This window comes from Leptinotarsa decemlineata, unplaced genomic scaffold (genome assembly GCF_025532065.1).
Source record: "Leptinotarsa decemlineata unplaced genomic scaffold, Ldec_3_MD MMD2_tig00026299_RagTag_RagTag, whole genome shotgun sequence".
NCBI lineage: Eukaryota > Metazoa > Arthropoda > Insecta > Coleoptera > Chrysomelidae > Leptinotarsa > Leptinotarsa decemlineata.
In genome coordinates, this window is record NW_027412676.1 from 1,322,121 (window position 1) to 1,337,710 (window position 15,590).

Consider the following 15,590-nt stretch of genomic DNA (forward strand, 5'->3'; position numbering starts at 1 on the left):
CTTCGAATGGTTTAAGACTTGCTTTATACCCGACGTCAAACGTTTTATATCGGATGTTAACCGACCTCATAAAGCATTGTTACTTGTAGATAATGCTCCATCTCATCCACCTGAGACAGAAATAAATTTCGATCCTGATTTCAGAGTCATGTTTTTGCCGCCCAACTACACAGCAGTTTTACAGCCATTGGATCAAAACTTAATACAAAACATAAAAGTAGCATACAGAAAGAGGCTACTAAATCACATTATCGCTCACGAAGGTGACGATTTAGTTACAGTTTTAAAGCAATTTAATTTAAAAGATGCACTTGTTAATCTAGATATTGCTTGGAAGTCCATATCTGAAAAAAATACCCAAAAAAGTTGGATAGCATTATGGCCGAACCAAAGAACTGATGCAGAAGAAGAGGAATCTGATGAAGAGAACATTCCACTTTCAGAACTTCAAAGACGACTTTGTCAAATAAACGAGGAAGATTTAAAAACCATTACCGCTTCCTTGCTTGTGATAGATCCTGAGAACAATTTGGATCGGGAAGATATTGTTGAATGGGCTTTAGGCAAAAATGAAGTCATTGTTGATTTGACTGAAGAGGAGTTAATAGGTGATGCGCTAAAATCTAAGGATGCAGAGAGCAATGAAGATTTAGATGGGAATATTGAGATTGTTGTCACTAAAGTGAAACACAGCGATGCTGTAAAAGCATTAACAATGGGAATTCAGTGGGCTGAAGAAAACAACTTACCAATGCACGAAATTTTTCTTTTAAAGAACGTGAAAGAAAAGCGACTGAATTAGCAAGCTCTAAGGCAGTTCAGAAAAAATTGATAGTTTTTTCAAAACCGTTTAAACTTGCATTTCTTTGTCTTGTATTTGTAATTTATGTTTTGTCCTACATAATGTATTTTTATTTCTATTTAATGTTTGTGTACCTGCGTGGACATACAGGATGTGTATGTACATATGTACATACATATTTGTTTATACATACTTATTATGTATGTATATTATAATTTGAAATATAAACATAATCTTCTTTGTAATTAGGGTACAATGATTTATTTATACCTAGAAAAAAAGCTATGTACATAGTATGTACAATGTACATATGTATATTAAAATAAAACTATTGAAATATTAATCCAGTTATCCGGACACCTCGCTAATCCGGCGCTGCTTGGAACGATATGTGTCCGGATTATCGAAGTTGTACTGTATTATATTCAACTGATATCGATATCGTATCGTAGAGGTGAGAATAATGGTTTGTATTCAGTAGTAGTCTAGTTCAATTTAATAAAAGATATAGACTGGATTCGTGTACGAGTAAATAAGTTTTTTTGAAACTTTATATTTAAGGAAAAGTGCAATAACTCAACAACGCCGTAACCGAATTTCAAAAACCAAACATGAAATGATATCAGAATTTAACGTAGCATCTGAATATGTAATGATATACAGGGCGTTCTATTTTAAAAAATGGAATTTTGGTCTGTAGCACCTACACCAAACACCCTGTATATTTAAAAATTATATCAAAATATAGCTCTCATGAACTCCTAAAACTTTCGTATGAAACATTTTTGTGTATCTCCTTCAACAAACCAGATATTGCCTGTCACATAAAATGTGGGACACCCGGTATACCCAGATTCTTAACGAAGCCGATTAGTTTGTATGGTGGGTGATCTTTCAGGTCAGATGGTAAAAGTACAGCTCTGCCAAACTAAAAACCTGATTCGGTCCCCAGCGGGGCAGGCACAAAGTATGTGCCCTGGTGTTTCATCATTTTCCAAACAGGCGACACACACTGTCTTCCGACAGTCCGAGTCTTTGCATATGATGATTCAAATGACAGTAACCTGTGAGAAGGCCTGTTAGACATTGTAGTTCATCCCTACTGTAGTCCAACAACTGTTTGGTATCAAGCTTCAAGGGGTGAATGAATGACTTAGAGTGAGCTAATCCTGGAAGATTCTACCAGAAGTCCATAAATCTTTTTGCCATCCAGGTGTTCAATGTTTGTTTGACAAAGCCTAAAGCGATGCCAATGACAGGTTCTGGTGAGCTGAAGCTGATTGCAGCACCCTCTTTTGCAAGGCAGCATCATTGCCTTCCAGGCTAGTGTGGCTAGGAATCCAGACCAGAGACAATCTGTTAAGTCTTCCTATCGAGGAGAGACGTTTTTTGTCAATTTGCTACCAATTCAGACGTTGCTCGGTAGGAGTCAAGAGCTTCCAACGCCACTTGACTGTCCGAGAATATTTTTATCGACTTGTGCATGAGGTTGGATTCTTCCAATCTCGCCGCACACAATTCAATAGCGCAACATATATGGGCCTTTTTGAGTATTTTATCCTTACCATTATTTATTGGTTAACATAATCTACTTCATTGTAAACCAAGGAAGAGAATTTGTTTTGGATTAAAATTTGGACTTTATCACACTAGGAACTTCTCCGTTGACCTAGATTTATCCATTTTTCAGAATGTGCAAGGTTAAAAACCCGAATGCGTCAAGAGTGACTATTAAAAATGCCTTTCAAAGAGACTTTATATGTAATATCCAATTTTTTGTAGTTTTATACAGTCACTGTTGGATTCCTTAACTACTACTCTTAGACCTAATAATTTATGAAAAGATTTTATTTTTACTCTTTTTTTTGAATATGAGAGTCTGAAATCTTCACTTTATGTGATAATTACCATCAGATATATGTTAAATAATCTGTTCAACTATAATTTTGTGTAGCACAAAACTGAAATTAGATTGATTGAAATTAGATGGTGCTTGACAACTTGTTTGATTCTTTTCTTAGTTCCCTATTTACGTTTCATTCAACATTCGTGCTAAGAGTCACACGCTAAAAGGTAAGACCTCGTTAACTCTTAGCTAGCACAAGTTTCGACTTTTGAGGGTAGTTTATTGTGTAGGTATGGAAAAACGAATTTTACCCATTTCATCTAAAAAAAACTTGCACTAGATATAAATCACAAGACAAATAAAACGACTTTGAATAACAAGGTAACAATTTTATTTTTTGAAAATAATAATTGTTCATTATATGTTTATTTTGAAGGAAAATATTAAATGAGCGTCTTGATATGCTCAAACTTCTCCTACTTTCATTCAAACTAACAATTGTACATCACAGGCTATGAAAACTAAATGAACAGATGAAAGAGCCCACAGAATGATTGAAAATCAGTACATTTTATACATTACTAGGAAATATCAATAATGACTGATTGGCATTGAAGCATAATCATCAGTTATTTTTCACCTTTCTATTAGCAGTTAAAGAACATGCGATGATATACAAACTCGAAAAGTGCTCAATAAATAAGTATATTGCTCCCAGGTACAGGACTATTGCTATAGTTAAAACAAGATCAAATACTGCTGGTTTCACGCTGAAAAATAAAAAAAATTGTGAATAACTGTTTACACACATTGATCAATAGTAAAAAATAATTTTATATTTTAATGTATTGACGTTTTTCTATAAAATAAAGTTGATATTTGGGTAGTTTGGAAGGTATTATCAAATTCTTGCATTTGTTTCAACAGTGTACTACCAACTGGTCCATTTGAAATTTCCTGACTTTTCCCTGATTAAATTCTAAATATTCTTCTATTATCCAAACTTTTTTGAGGATCACGAATTATAAGAAACTCATTAAAACACCAAATTATTCAATTGACGAAAATAAGTTAATAGTTTTACACCAAATATAAGATACATTATATAAACAATCACTTGTGTGTACAGTATAATAAAGATTGCATTATCATTTTCTCAATCAAAGGTTTCACTATTGGCTTATTATCTTCATTAGTTGTTAAAGCCCCTCTCAATTTCAGTTTTTCCATTGATCATATTTTTATTTTTTTTTGTCATCGTCATTTCTGCAAAAACAAAATGCTTCTTCTTTTAGGATCTACTCTTCTGATAGTTTTTTTTAGTTGAGGGCATCTTTAGGTATAGTTACTGCTGATGTATCAACTTTTATAGCAAAAAATCTTCTAGAAGCTTATTCTGGTTTTTGTGACATTAATTGTGGATTTAAAGAAGTTTCCTTTAAAAATTTTATATTTCAGGCGTAAATTTGTTTTTCATTAACAGCAATTTATTAAATCTGAAAAGTAATTTGAACTTTTCTTATGTGTCCGATTTTTCATTAGGTTTTTTAAAAAGTTTTGTTCGTTTTATTGTCGTGTGTTTTTGTAGCTCCTTATCTCAATAAGTATTCCATCTATTGTGTCGTAGTATATACTGATCAAAAGAGAATTTTGTACTCTATACATTGATGCTGTTCATTTTTTTCCAAATTTTGATTTTTTGCCTCTTTTCAGCTTATTACAATCTTTCTATACGAATTCAAATTGAACCAAAGTGCTGCCGAAAGAGCCTGAAAAATTAACCAGGTATTTGGCAGTGATAATGTTAATAATGAACGCACTGTTCGACGTTGGTTTGGGTTTGCAAAATTTTGTTTTGGAGATTTTAGCCTACAAAATGAGCCCTGAAATGGTCGACCTAAAGTACTACAGGTCGAGGATTTGAGGACCCTGGTGAAGACTGACCCATCACAATCTTGACAATATTCTGCTGTGCAGTTGCTTCCTTGTTAATATTTCATTCACTTGGGTTGATTGCCAGTTTTTGATTCTGATGCGACAGAACCGTATTTATCTAAGATCATGTGCCATTTTGAAAAATGTTTTGCAGAAAGGTGGCAAACCTGTTGCCATCCGACTCTGAATCTGTCAACCAATACAAGAAAAATAATCTATTGAAAAAGCACTTTTACTTCACCAGAAAATACTGTATGTTCTGGTGAGGGAAAAGTATTTCAATACATTCATTTTACACCAGAGGTCCCAAATTCTACTCATCAAAAAATGCTCCAATGGGAGAAACTTTATCACCTATTCAAGCCCAATATGTGATTAATTTGTTAGATGAATCTATTCAAAAATTATCATTTCAGCTTCCTTTTTAAAAAAAAGTTGTGGATGATATAATTTGTGGGGTACTTACTGACAAAATTTATGGTATAAAAACCGGTTTTAACAATTACAATCCTTTTATCCAATTCACAGTAAAAAAAGAAAAATAAGACAGTACTTTTTTTCAAAAACTTTTGTAAAGAGAAAAGATGATAACTCGGTTTTATTAGATAATTATTCCAAACCCACTAATTCAAGTAAATTACCTATCTGATCGAATTAAAAAAAATGTCTCACCCTAAACTGTTAAAGAAAAAGTTAACGCAACTATTCAATATTCTAGTGACTAATTTTTATCCTCTAGAGTTTTTGAATAAAATGTTATAATACTCTCCTAATATTATTAACATCACAGAAAACGATCAGGCTGAAAATATAAATTTCAAATAGTCTTCCATTTCTTATATCGCTGAACTTTCCATCATTAAAATATTTAAACAAAAACAGAATCTCAAAATTTTACCAAAGAAAATTGAACCTTTAATTAAACCTATAATTTAATTTCTGAGATGTTTGAACTTTTTGAATCTCCCACCTTACAAAGAGAGTCCTTCCACACGGTTTTAGTTCGTTTCCGTAATTTCAAGTAATGCCATCTTGATCATATTGTATTTGCTTCTGATAGTAGTTGTGCAACGTAATAATAGAATGAGAATTCTTTTTTAGTTTGCCCCTATTGTAATATTTATTTATACACTGAACAATAAACACCTGAATAGTTGAATCTTACTTTTACCATCGGGTACACATCAACTAGGATAAAATATTTGAAAAAAAAAACAGTTATCTGTTATACACTACATTCGATAAAAAAATATCAGTTTTCTACCCATTATGTGATTGGTGCTGTAATATTACCATAACGAAATGATGACAGAACACACCCAAAAACACAAAGAATTATTTTTCTCATTCAATTTCAAGAGTGAACAATGATGCAAAATAAATGAGCGGACTTTAAGTTTCTTTAAAAAAATAATCATTTGAGTTAATATTTTATATTTACCTGTACACATTCACAGTTCCGCTGGTAACTTGATAAAATTGAAAATCAGGATCTTTCTTATCAGGAACAGCATGCGTTACTTTTACATCCCTCAAATATTTACTAAAGGTATCTTTCAACATAGTTACTAATACATTATCCTTATCACTCAACAGCTGAGGAGATCTAGGTTGACTTGTCAAATATTCAATCCAAGTGTTTATATAATTTCTATTTACATCCTGAAATATAATTTCGAATCAGTAATTTTTGCAACAAATGCGTAGGACAACAAAGTTACATTACATTTTCAAAGCAGATTATCGAAATATATATACAAATGATGTTCATTTCAGTTGTATCTTTAACATTAAAAATAAGTACGAAAAATTGTGAATTGTAAATACAAAGTCATTAAATAGATTACAAAAGCATAAGTTCTTGAAAATACATTCAGACAGTTGTTTATCATTGGCTGTGCTACGGACTTAGGCACAGTACATGAGAAAATTGTAAAAAAAGTAATTTTTCTCTCCCCCTATCTTGACACCACTGGCAATGTTTTACGAACAGTTTATTTTGGTTTAAAAAATAAATATTGGTTCACATCACACCGCACCGTTTTTGAATCAACCATCAAATTGGTTTTACTGTTTTAGCAGTGGTTTTGTTTAGATTAAAACAAATAACTTTCCATTAGAAAAAAATGTAAAATTATACTCTTCCCCGAGCTACTACTTCAAGGTTTTTTTGAGAAGGTATACTTAATCATATGTCAACAGGTGACCTGATAGACACAAATTGAGTTCTTTTCAAAAATATCAAGATCCCCTAGGAATGTTCTTGTAGAAGAAATCATTTTCAAGCGTATTGAAAATCGCTCTACAACTAATTTTACGAGAGTGAAATTACTTGACAATATGTCCACCACAATACATAGAATAATAAAAGAAAAACAAAATTTTCCATTTCGGTTCATTAGTTTCCAAGAGTTATGTGCTGGAGATAAGCAAAAGAAACTTGACTTCTGTAACTGGATAATAAAAAAACAGTCGTGAATAAAATAATATTCAGTAGAGAACATCATTTTCAATTTTCTTTTAAAATAAATAAAAGACAGATACATTTTTGGGATATCATAAAATCTAGGGCTAGGGTGTTCTTAATGGGAGAAAATATTAAAATTTCCTGGAAAATAATTACAGTGAACTTCTGGAGGAAGTGCTTTTAATAACCAGAACCGTTTTATGGAACATGCATGACGGTCACAACTTAATATATACTCGTAGGAAGAGCACGGGTGAATCACCACTACAACCATAGACAGGCGCGAAGAGAAGCGCCACAAAAATGATCACTCTGTAGTCCGGATCACATTCACTGTATATTAATGGGAATATTGATGGGAATTGAACAAGAAAGATTATGCAATAAGAATTAAAATCAATTTACAACTCCATTATTGACCAAACAAATTATTTTTAAAATTTTGAGCTCCAAGAAGCAACGGTTTTACAGATTTTTTTACTAATTTAATTTCTCTTTAATTAATGGGTACAAATTAAACTTCAAAAAAAATGTATTGCCACAGAAATGCACCATCAAATAAAAAATTAATAGTAAATGGAAACTTGCAATCAGGGCTTTTTGATATATCGATAACAATATTATTATTTGTGCAAGTATTCTTGGTAAAAATGCAAAAAAAAATGTTTGTAAGGAAAAACATAAAAATTGCTGGCCCGTCAAAATTTGCAGACATCTACAAAATGTTATGTAAGACACCTACAAAAAGTGCATCCAAGGTACAAAATTCTGCAATCTGTAAACAAAATACAGCCGCTTTCAATGGGTCAAAGGTAATAGTGTTCCTTTTCCTTGTATGTGCTGGTATAAGTTACAAAAGTAGATCCTTGAAATCAATCCTTTGTGTACTCAATTATTTACTGTGTTGATTTACGTTTTTTTTATGACTCTCAGTTTAGCCTTGAACTGAGTGGAGCTGATATAGCCACTCATACATGCAATACACTTTTAAACAATTACAACCACAGCTTGCTTCTCTTAAAAAAAATTGAGCTGCCATCCGACGTATAATAAGTACCAACTGTTGTGTTGTGTTACAACACAAAGAAGTGATATACAACTCACCCAACTGTTTCCAAAAACATCACCTCCTGAAACATTATAAATTTGTCTTGCCAAAGCCTCCGCTACAATTTTGGTATTCTTCACAAGTCTATCTACATTTAGGTTTTCTCTGGTATCAAATATTGTCGACCTACGAAAGTCTTTGTGACTTTTAAGAGAGGATAAAGTAAAAGCAGGCAATCTTCTTATACTGAATCTTTCATGTTCCCATCCTAAAATATCATCAGCTAAGTTTATCTTTTTATGTACTCCTTCGACTGTTGTGGCAGAGTTCAAATCCATTGCTGTGGATTTGAGTTCCTTATAGAATAAAGATGCAGATGAGGATTCCTTCGGAGGTTTGGAGACGTGCATGTAAATAGAATCACTTGCAGCTAGAGTATCAAGGCACATTACATAAGAAGCATCCTACAACAGAACATTGGATAATGTTTAAAATAAATATACCTCAATGATTGATTTGTCCGTACATATTGGAAGAGTATTTCATACCTGAATTAATGATCCATCCAGAATATCTAATTGATTTTCAAGCCAGTTTTTGCTTCCTTGGTAGTTAATCTTTCCACCACCAGATAAAACAAATATTATGTTGTAACTACCATGAGTTTTTGATACCGAATACAGACTAGAAAATAATCTGACTAATTCGAGAAGTATAACAACACCCGAGCCATTTGAGTCAGCTCCGAAAGATAGTTCCTACAAAGATGTAAGTCAGCTAGAAAATAAATTGAAATATACAAAAATCCACAGTTAAAACATTGTCTCAATAGAGAACAATATCACTATTTATGCTGATTGAATGTAACTACTCACAGGTGCTACTCCAAAACTGTCATAGTGTGCAACGACTGCAATGGTAGGAATTTTGCCAAATGAGCTGTAACCAGACAATTGACCCTGTATAGTAGTAACTTTGGCATCCGTTTTGATACTGGGATTATTTGATGACACAACTATTTGATATCCATTGGCAGCTACTGAATTGATGAGAGCCTCAGCTGCAGACTTGCTCATATCACTGCTATCCACATTATTCGAAATTTCTTTGATAATTGATTCGAGTTGAGGAGAATGTTTAGCAAAATACACTGGGATGGATATTTCTTGTGCTATCATTGCATTTTCTAACACAAGTAAATGCTAGAAAAATAGAGTAGTGAATGAGGTGCAATATATTGTGCAGTCTAAAGTAGATGGATTAATTCATTTTCTGTGTTACTAACTTTTGAAATAAAATCGGAAACATTTAAATTTTTACTCAAAAAATTACACTATTCTTCATGATAATGTCATCCCACACTTCAGGGCTATGTAATATTAAAATGTATTATATTAGATGTTCAATTGTGTAGATAGAATATAAGCTGCCGCCCTGCAAAGGGGCGTTAGAATATACCTGCCGGGAGAAGTATCACCCATGGTGTGGTAAGAGTCCTCCTGAATGAACCCTCATCCTAAGGTTTGTGCATGTGTGGTGAAAATATGTTCAAGTCTGGGTCAATCAGTGTCCCTAACAGTACCTTTAAGATACCGGGCACTCTCTCGTTCGAAAAAACCTTGTCATGGAAATTCGGGGCCTTCTTTCCCTAGCTTCTCATAGAATCTTTTATGAAGCGTAAAGTAACCAAGAACTCACAAGATCTTCTCAGTTCTCCAGCTCTTCATCTTGTTAACAAATCTAGGGGGTGCAACCAGAAATGACTTATCACCCCTCCAAGAGCAGATTATCTTATGAATCTGCCTTGCACCAAATTATTGAGCAGAAAAATCTGCATCAGTAAAGGAAACAAATATCTGGGCAGATCAGCAAACGCTTATGCTTAAACGATGATTCACCTAAACCAGAGACAAAAAACCCTTATAGCTGACTTACAGATTTACTTGGTAAGATTACTGGAGTCATCAAAGTTGGCATATTGCATCTTGAACCTCATCACTGATATTTGTTGAACTTAGATGATGAAACTTGAACAATTAGGTGAATACGAACATTGGATAATTATTGGGTGTTCCATTTAAGAAAAAATATTTATGGTTGTTTATCAAACATACAAATGACGACACATTTTTTAAATACTCTGTATGAAAAAGTGTTCAAGTTTCCTCTGGAATGAAAACCACCATACCTTATGTGAATGATGACAGAATTTGAACTCGCTGTATTACTTGAGTTATTCGATATTGAATTTTAAATTCATCTTATTTTGGTAAAAAAATTCAAAAAAACATTAACTTAAGGGACAGTGATAAATAGGTATAGGACATACTGCATGAAAGTGATTCATATTTTGAAGCAGAGTTCAAAAATGGTACAATATAGAGTGTGTTACATTTGAAATGTCCAAGTTGATGTGTATTACATATGTAGATGTGGCAACAATGCGGAGGTATAAAATATTTTCAAAGTCCAGATTACTGACCTCTATCACGGTATTCAAACTTTGGAAAACATCTTTACAGTTCTCCAAATATATCTAATAGACCATCTTAGCTGGAATACCCTGTATACTCTTTCCACACAGTAAAAAAAAAGAAAGACTGCATGCAGCCTTCAGACAAATGATATTATATCTATTGAATTTGGACTTTTGCAGTTCATACATTTTTGCATAACCTCACCAAAAATTAAATACTACCAGATAATCAAAAATATCTTTACTCTTCCATAGACTACAAAATTAAGTATTGAAAAATTATAATTTGCAAAAACTAGATGGCAATAGATGAAAAAAATGATTGAAAGCAAAAGTGAAAATACATTAAGTAAGTGAGAGGAAAGTAGAATGAAGAATTACATAAATCTCTATGAATAAATTATCTGAATAATTGATTTATATGGTGAGGGAGAAAATTGGAAAATACTGACAGTATTAGACAAGGAACTATTAAATAAGGAAGAATTTGTTACAATAATTTATGATAGCTAATATTATTAAATATTAATATCAAATGAAAAATTTGAGACATGAAAAAGATTACTTTGTGAAACTATGGTGCAGAGTACTGGTGGTCCCAAAAAGAGTACTGTTCAGAGCTAGTAGTAGTAGTAGGATTGGAGAAAAAATAAAGTAGTTACTAGGGAGTTAGGAAAAAAAAGTATTAGTTCTGAGTGTTTTCTTTCTTTTTTGAGTTCAATTTTAAATATAGAATAAACATTTTCAGTACCTTTTGTTAATAATTTTAAAGAAATTATAAAATTCTTCAGTGATATGAAGAAAGAAAAAAAACAATTATTTGCTCCATAGAACAAAACAAAAAATCATTTATTTCTCACATTGTCAGGTACTGGTGAGATTACATAAGTTTTGAAGATAATACAATTATGCAAAGTTTCAAGCATATGTTTTTTCTGGTGATCACAAATCAATAGACAAAATTTATCAAAAACATTTGTCGATAAGACCAATAAAAAGACAAAAATGACAAAAAACCCCAGTTTTTTCAGATATTTACCTTTGGCAATAAGAACTCTTAAAATGCCAACTTTTTTTCATGATTGTATGCTGTAGATCATAGACCTTCATTCACCTATATCAGGCATGCTTGAAGAATTCAAAATCCACTTTGGAGCAGACAAACAATTCCACTCTTCTGGTTATTGTTTAAATTTATTGTTATGCCACATATTATATGAAAAGGTGAATTTTAATATTATATTGTGAAAAAAAATTTATGAGTTATATGTTAATTGAAATAAGTTTGATAAATGTTCACATGAACCATGTATTACAAAAAAATATGAAACTCTGTGATATCAGTGGTTTTACTATACTGCATAAGTACTCAGATTTATGAATACAATTTTAGCTGCACTTTTTGGCAATAATTCTCAAACCGAAATGTTCGTTTCTTTCATTTTCATGCAGTTTGACTCTTCTTTCATTTCCTATTTTGTATTGCATTTCAACAAGCAGAGATGTCAAATAAAAGACTATTTGTCAAGATGATTGTCAAAATTCTGGTTATTCTAGTAATGTTGTTGAACACAAAAAACATCACCCTTTTTGAACTATCGAAAGTTTCAAAAGAATTAAATTATTTTGATACAATCAATATAATCTTATTTTACAATTTGCATGGGTTAAAAATAAGTGACTAAAAGGAAAGTAGCATTTTTCATATTTTGGATGAAAAAACCATTTCAATCATCATCATCATCAACAGACAAAAATATGCAAACTGAAGAAATTCAATTCGAACCCAGAAAAGAAATATTACCAAAAATGCTACACCTAATATGCCTTTGGTATCTCCGTTACCTGTTTGTCTTCAGGACTCAAGAGGGTTAATTCTTCTGGAAGCATGATAAGAAGAGCCCCAGCTTTCAATTTGATATTCCTAAAACTATCCACAGTCAAATCCTTTAGTTTAGTAATGACGCAATGTCTAGGAGTACTCCATCCTGTTAAGGATCTTGCTTCCAAGTTGATACCGGCGCTTCTACACCCTATGAGAAATGATGATAAGACCTAACCTCACTTTAGTAATATCATTTGAAATCATTTTCGTGAATTGAAATAGTATTCAATTTCCATACCATGCGCTATTCCATGTAAATCATAATGCTGCATGCGAAATACAGGAAATTCCGAAGAAGCTGAGACTGGACTTGCAGGAGAAACAATAATGAAAATTGGCAAAACTATCAATAAATAATATGGCAAATAGCCCTTGAAGATTTCTTCAACTTCCTCCAGCCACATTATGGATTATTATTTATTATTAGCAAACTAAATGACTACACCAGCATTACGAATTCGTAAAACCTCATGAATGAATAATTTAATTAAAAACCAACACACGTTCCTAATCTAGGTAGACTGTCAGTGTCGGTGACTGTTGACAGTAATTAAGTGACAGTGACAGTACAATCACGGCTCTATAACTACCAACTGGCACGCCCAAATTATTTTGAACAGATTAATTCGTTTGATAAAAATGTTACATTTAGGCAAGATGTATGGAAGATCCCTGGTGTGATCATTTGGATCCATTCCCATATTCTATCACATTCCCATATTTTATCCCATTTCCATATTTTATTGAAAACAAAATTTATTATAAAAACTTCAAAAAAATCACCATTCCATCAATAGACGTAGTGAATATATACACTTCAAGGGCCACTGTTTGACAATGCCAAGTTGACACTTCAATTTTCAAAATTTACATCTAGGAATAAATTGATATTATGCAAAACAGTTTTTCATTATGATCCATAAATCCAAAATACGCGCAAACATTTCCATTTTGGCATCAGTGGCATAACAGTTTTTTGGGGTCTTCGCAAAAATCCTAGACAGTCCCTTAGCTCTTTGTCATACTCACTAGCTCTCGTCTCATGTTTACCTCAAACGTTACATATTATAGGTACTATGAGTGTAAATAAATTAGCAAAGCATCATAACAACAGACTATAATACCTAAATTATTTATTACAGTACATTCACAGGACTAAAACTTACGTCAAATAGTTTTATGACTCAAATTGGAATCAGGCACAAGATGATGAATAAAAAACGGAGTAAAGTCCATTCAAAGTTTTTACTTCAGTCAAGTATTCGATGAGAGTGAACAAAATCTATCTACTTTGTATATTATGAATCTGTTCTCAAACATCAAATACATATTATTTACAATATCATATTTTATTAAAATAAAAAACAGTCACTATTTTTTGTAATTTTTCAAAATTATGAAATTACCTTTATATACCTTTGAAATCCCATTTCATTCAAGTAGCAGACTTCTCCGTTTGGAGAAAAGGTTGAAACTTGTTCCGGAGGAACAGTTTGGATTCAGGCAGGGTCGTAACACGACCTCGCAACTAGTCCGACTTGTCCAAGATAAGAAGAAGGCATTTCACCAGAAGAAGAATACAGTCATGGTCCTGTTGGACATACATAAAGCCTTTGACACCGTTTGGACAGAGGGATATATCGCGAAAATGAGGACGGCACACATGCCCTTATACATGATAAGAATCTTGGATTCTTATCTGATCAACCGAAAATTTAGGGTGAGAATATACCAAGCTATCTCTACGTATTTTTCAATGGAAGCAGGTGTTCCGCAGGGGTCCTGTTTATCCCTACACCTATACTCTCTGTATACATATAACTTTCCAATGTTCGCAAAAACGAATGTAGGCATATATGCAGATGATACTGCCATATATGCCCGTTCTTACTTTAGTGAGGTGGCAATACGCCAAATACAGATTCACCTGGATCGGTTAGTTGTACCGTACATGGAGAGGAATACGATAAGGCTAAATCCGTCAAAGACTGAACTTGTCAATTTCACGAAGAAATTCACCGACGTGAAGATCTTCAGGAAATTGACGATTCAAGGAAAGTGTGTGGAAGAACAGGAAAGTGTGTGGAAGAACAGAAAAGTGCGAAGTATCTGGGTGTTATCCTGGACAAGCGCTTGAATTTTCATGAGCACTTGAGTCTGGCAATTCAGAGAGCGGGAGCGGCAATTAAACGAAACTACCCTCTCATTGCAATAAATTCCAAACTTAGTGTGGACAACAAGCTCCTGATATATAAGCAAATTATCAGGCCAGCTATATTGTACGCTTGTCCTGTGTTCTGTAGCCTTAATAAGAGGACTCCATTGCGGAGACTCGAGATTATGCAGAATAAGGTGCTTCGTATCGTGACTGATAATGATCGATACACTTCATTGGAGCGTTTACGAGACATAACGAAGGTCGAGCCAATTACGGATTTGATCCGAAGGCTTGCTTACAAACACTTCAAGTGGTTCCTTCCGAAAAATCCGCTGATTAGTAATATCACGGCAGTTAGAGTTTATCATAATCAACCCCGCCGTCATGGTGGGTTGATTTACGAAGCACTCGATAATTTCCATGAGCGACATGTAAATGACCGTTTGTAAGCTCATGAAAATCCTGACATAGAAAACTTCCTGTAGACATTCTGTGCTGTTTTTTTCATGAACTTTTTCCAGGAGTATCCAGCTAACCAACACATCGACAGCTATGTTTTCATTTGAATGACCTGAATATCAAAACCATGTAATGATGTGCATAAGCCTTGGCTGCAGGAGGCACATTACCTAGTCGTTTTAATAAAGTCTATGATTCTGGGTGAGTATCAACCCGTTAACATCGCGGGGGGCGTTCCCCACCGTCTCCTCTCGGCGGGGGGACGCGAGTGCGCGTCTGTCTGGAGTCACTTTGCTACTCTACCCTTAAGGTGGAGGTACTCATGAAATGTAGGCATGTAAATAGTTTATTTTAATAAAAAAGATTTTTGCTTCTTACTTTGACTTCGTTCAAGTAATTAACTGGAAACTAGAGCCCAAACATAACGTATTTATGATTTACCAGCAGACAGCGCTGTTTTGACACGCAATCGGTCTCATCATTAGTGCTAGGCTGACCCACAATGCATTGCTGG

The 15,590-nt window shown here is 33.3% G+C and overlaps 1 protein-coding gene across 1 annotated transcript; it reads right to left on the reverse strand.

Annotated features, from left to right (window-relative positions):
• Positions 1-3,022: 3,022 nt before the first annotated feature.
• Positions 3,023-13,005, reverse strand: LOC111513810 (BOS complex subunit NCLN). The gene is made up of 7 exons (XM_023170029.2): positions 12,698-13,005; positions 12,420-12,607; positions 8,974-9,300; positions 8,647-8,856; positions 8,155-8,562; positions 6,025-6,245; positions 3,023-3,418 (listed from the first exon to the last, which is right to left on the reverse strand). The coding sequence occupies exons 1-7, from the start codon at positions 12,861-12,863 to the stop codon at positions 3,274-3,276; spliced, it is 1,665 nt and encodes a 554-aa protein (XP_023025797.1). The 5' UTR covers positions 12,864-13,005; the 3' UTR covers positions 3,023-3,273.
• Between the last annotated feature and the right edge of the window lie 2,585 nt (positions 13,006-15,590).

Coding starts and splice junctions, on each gene's coding strand:
- LOC111513810 (XM_023170029.2), bottom strand. CDS start 12,863: ATGTGGCTGGAGGAAGTTGAAGAAATCTTCAAGGGCTATTTGCCATAT. Junction 12,608..12,697: donor TTTACATGGAATAGCGCATG/GTATGGAAATTG, acceptor CATTTCTCATAG/GGTGTAGAAGCGCCGGTATC. Junction 8,563..8,646: donor TGGATGGATCATTAATTCAG/GTATGAAATACT, acceptor GTTCTGTTGTAG/GATGCTTCTTATGTAATGTG.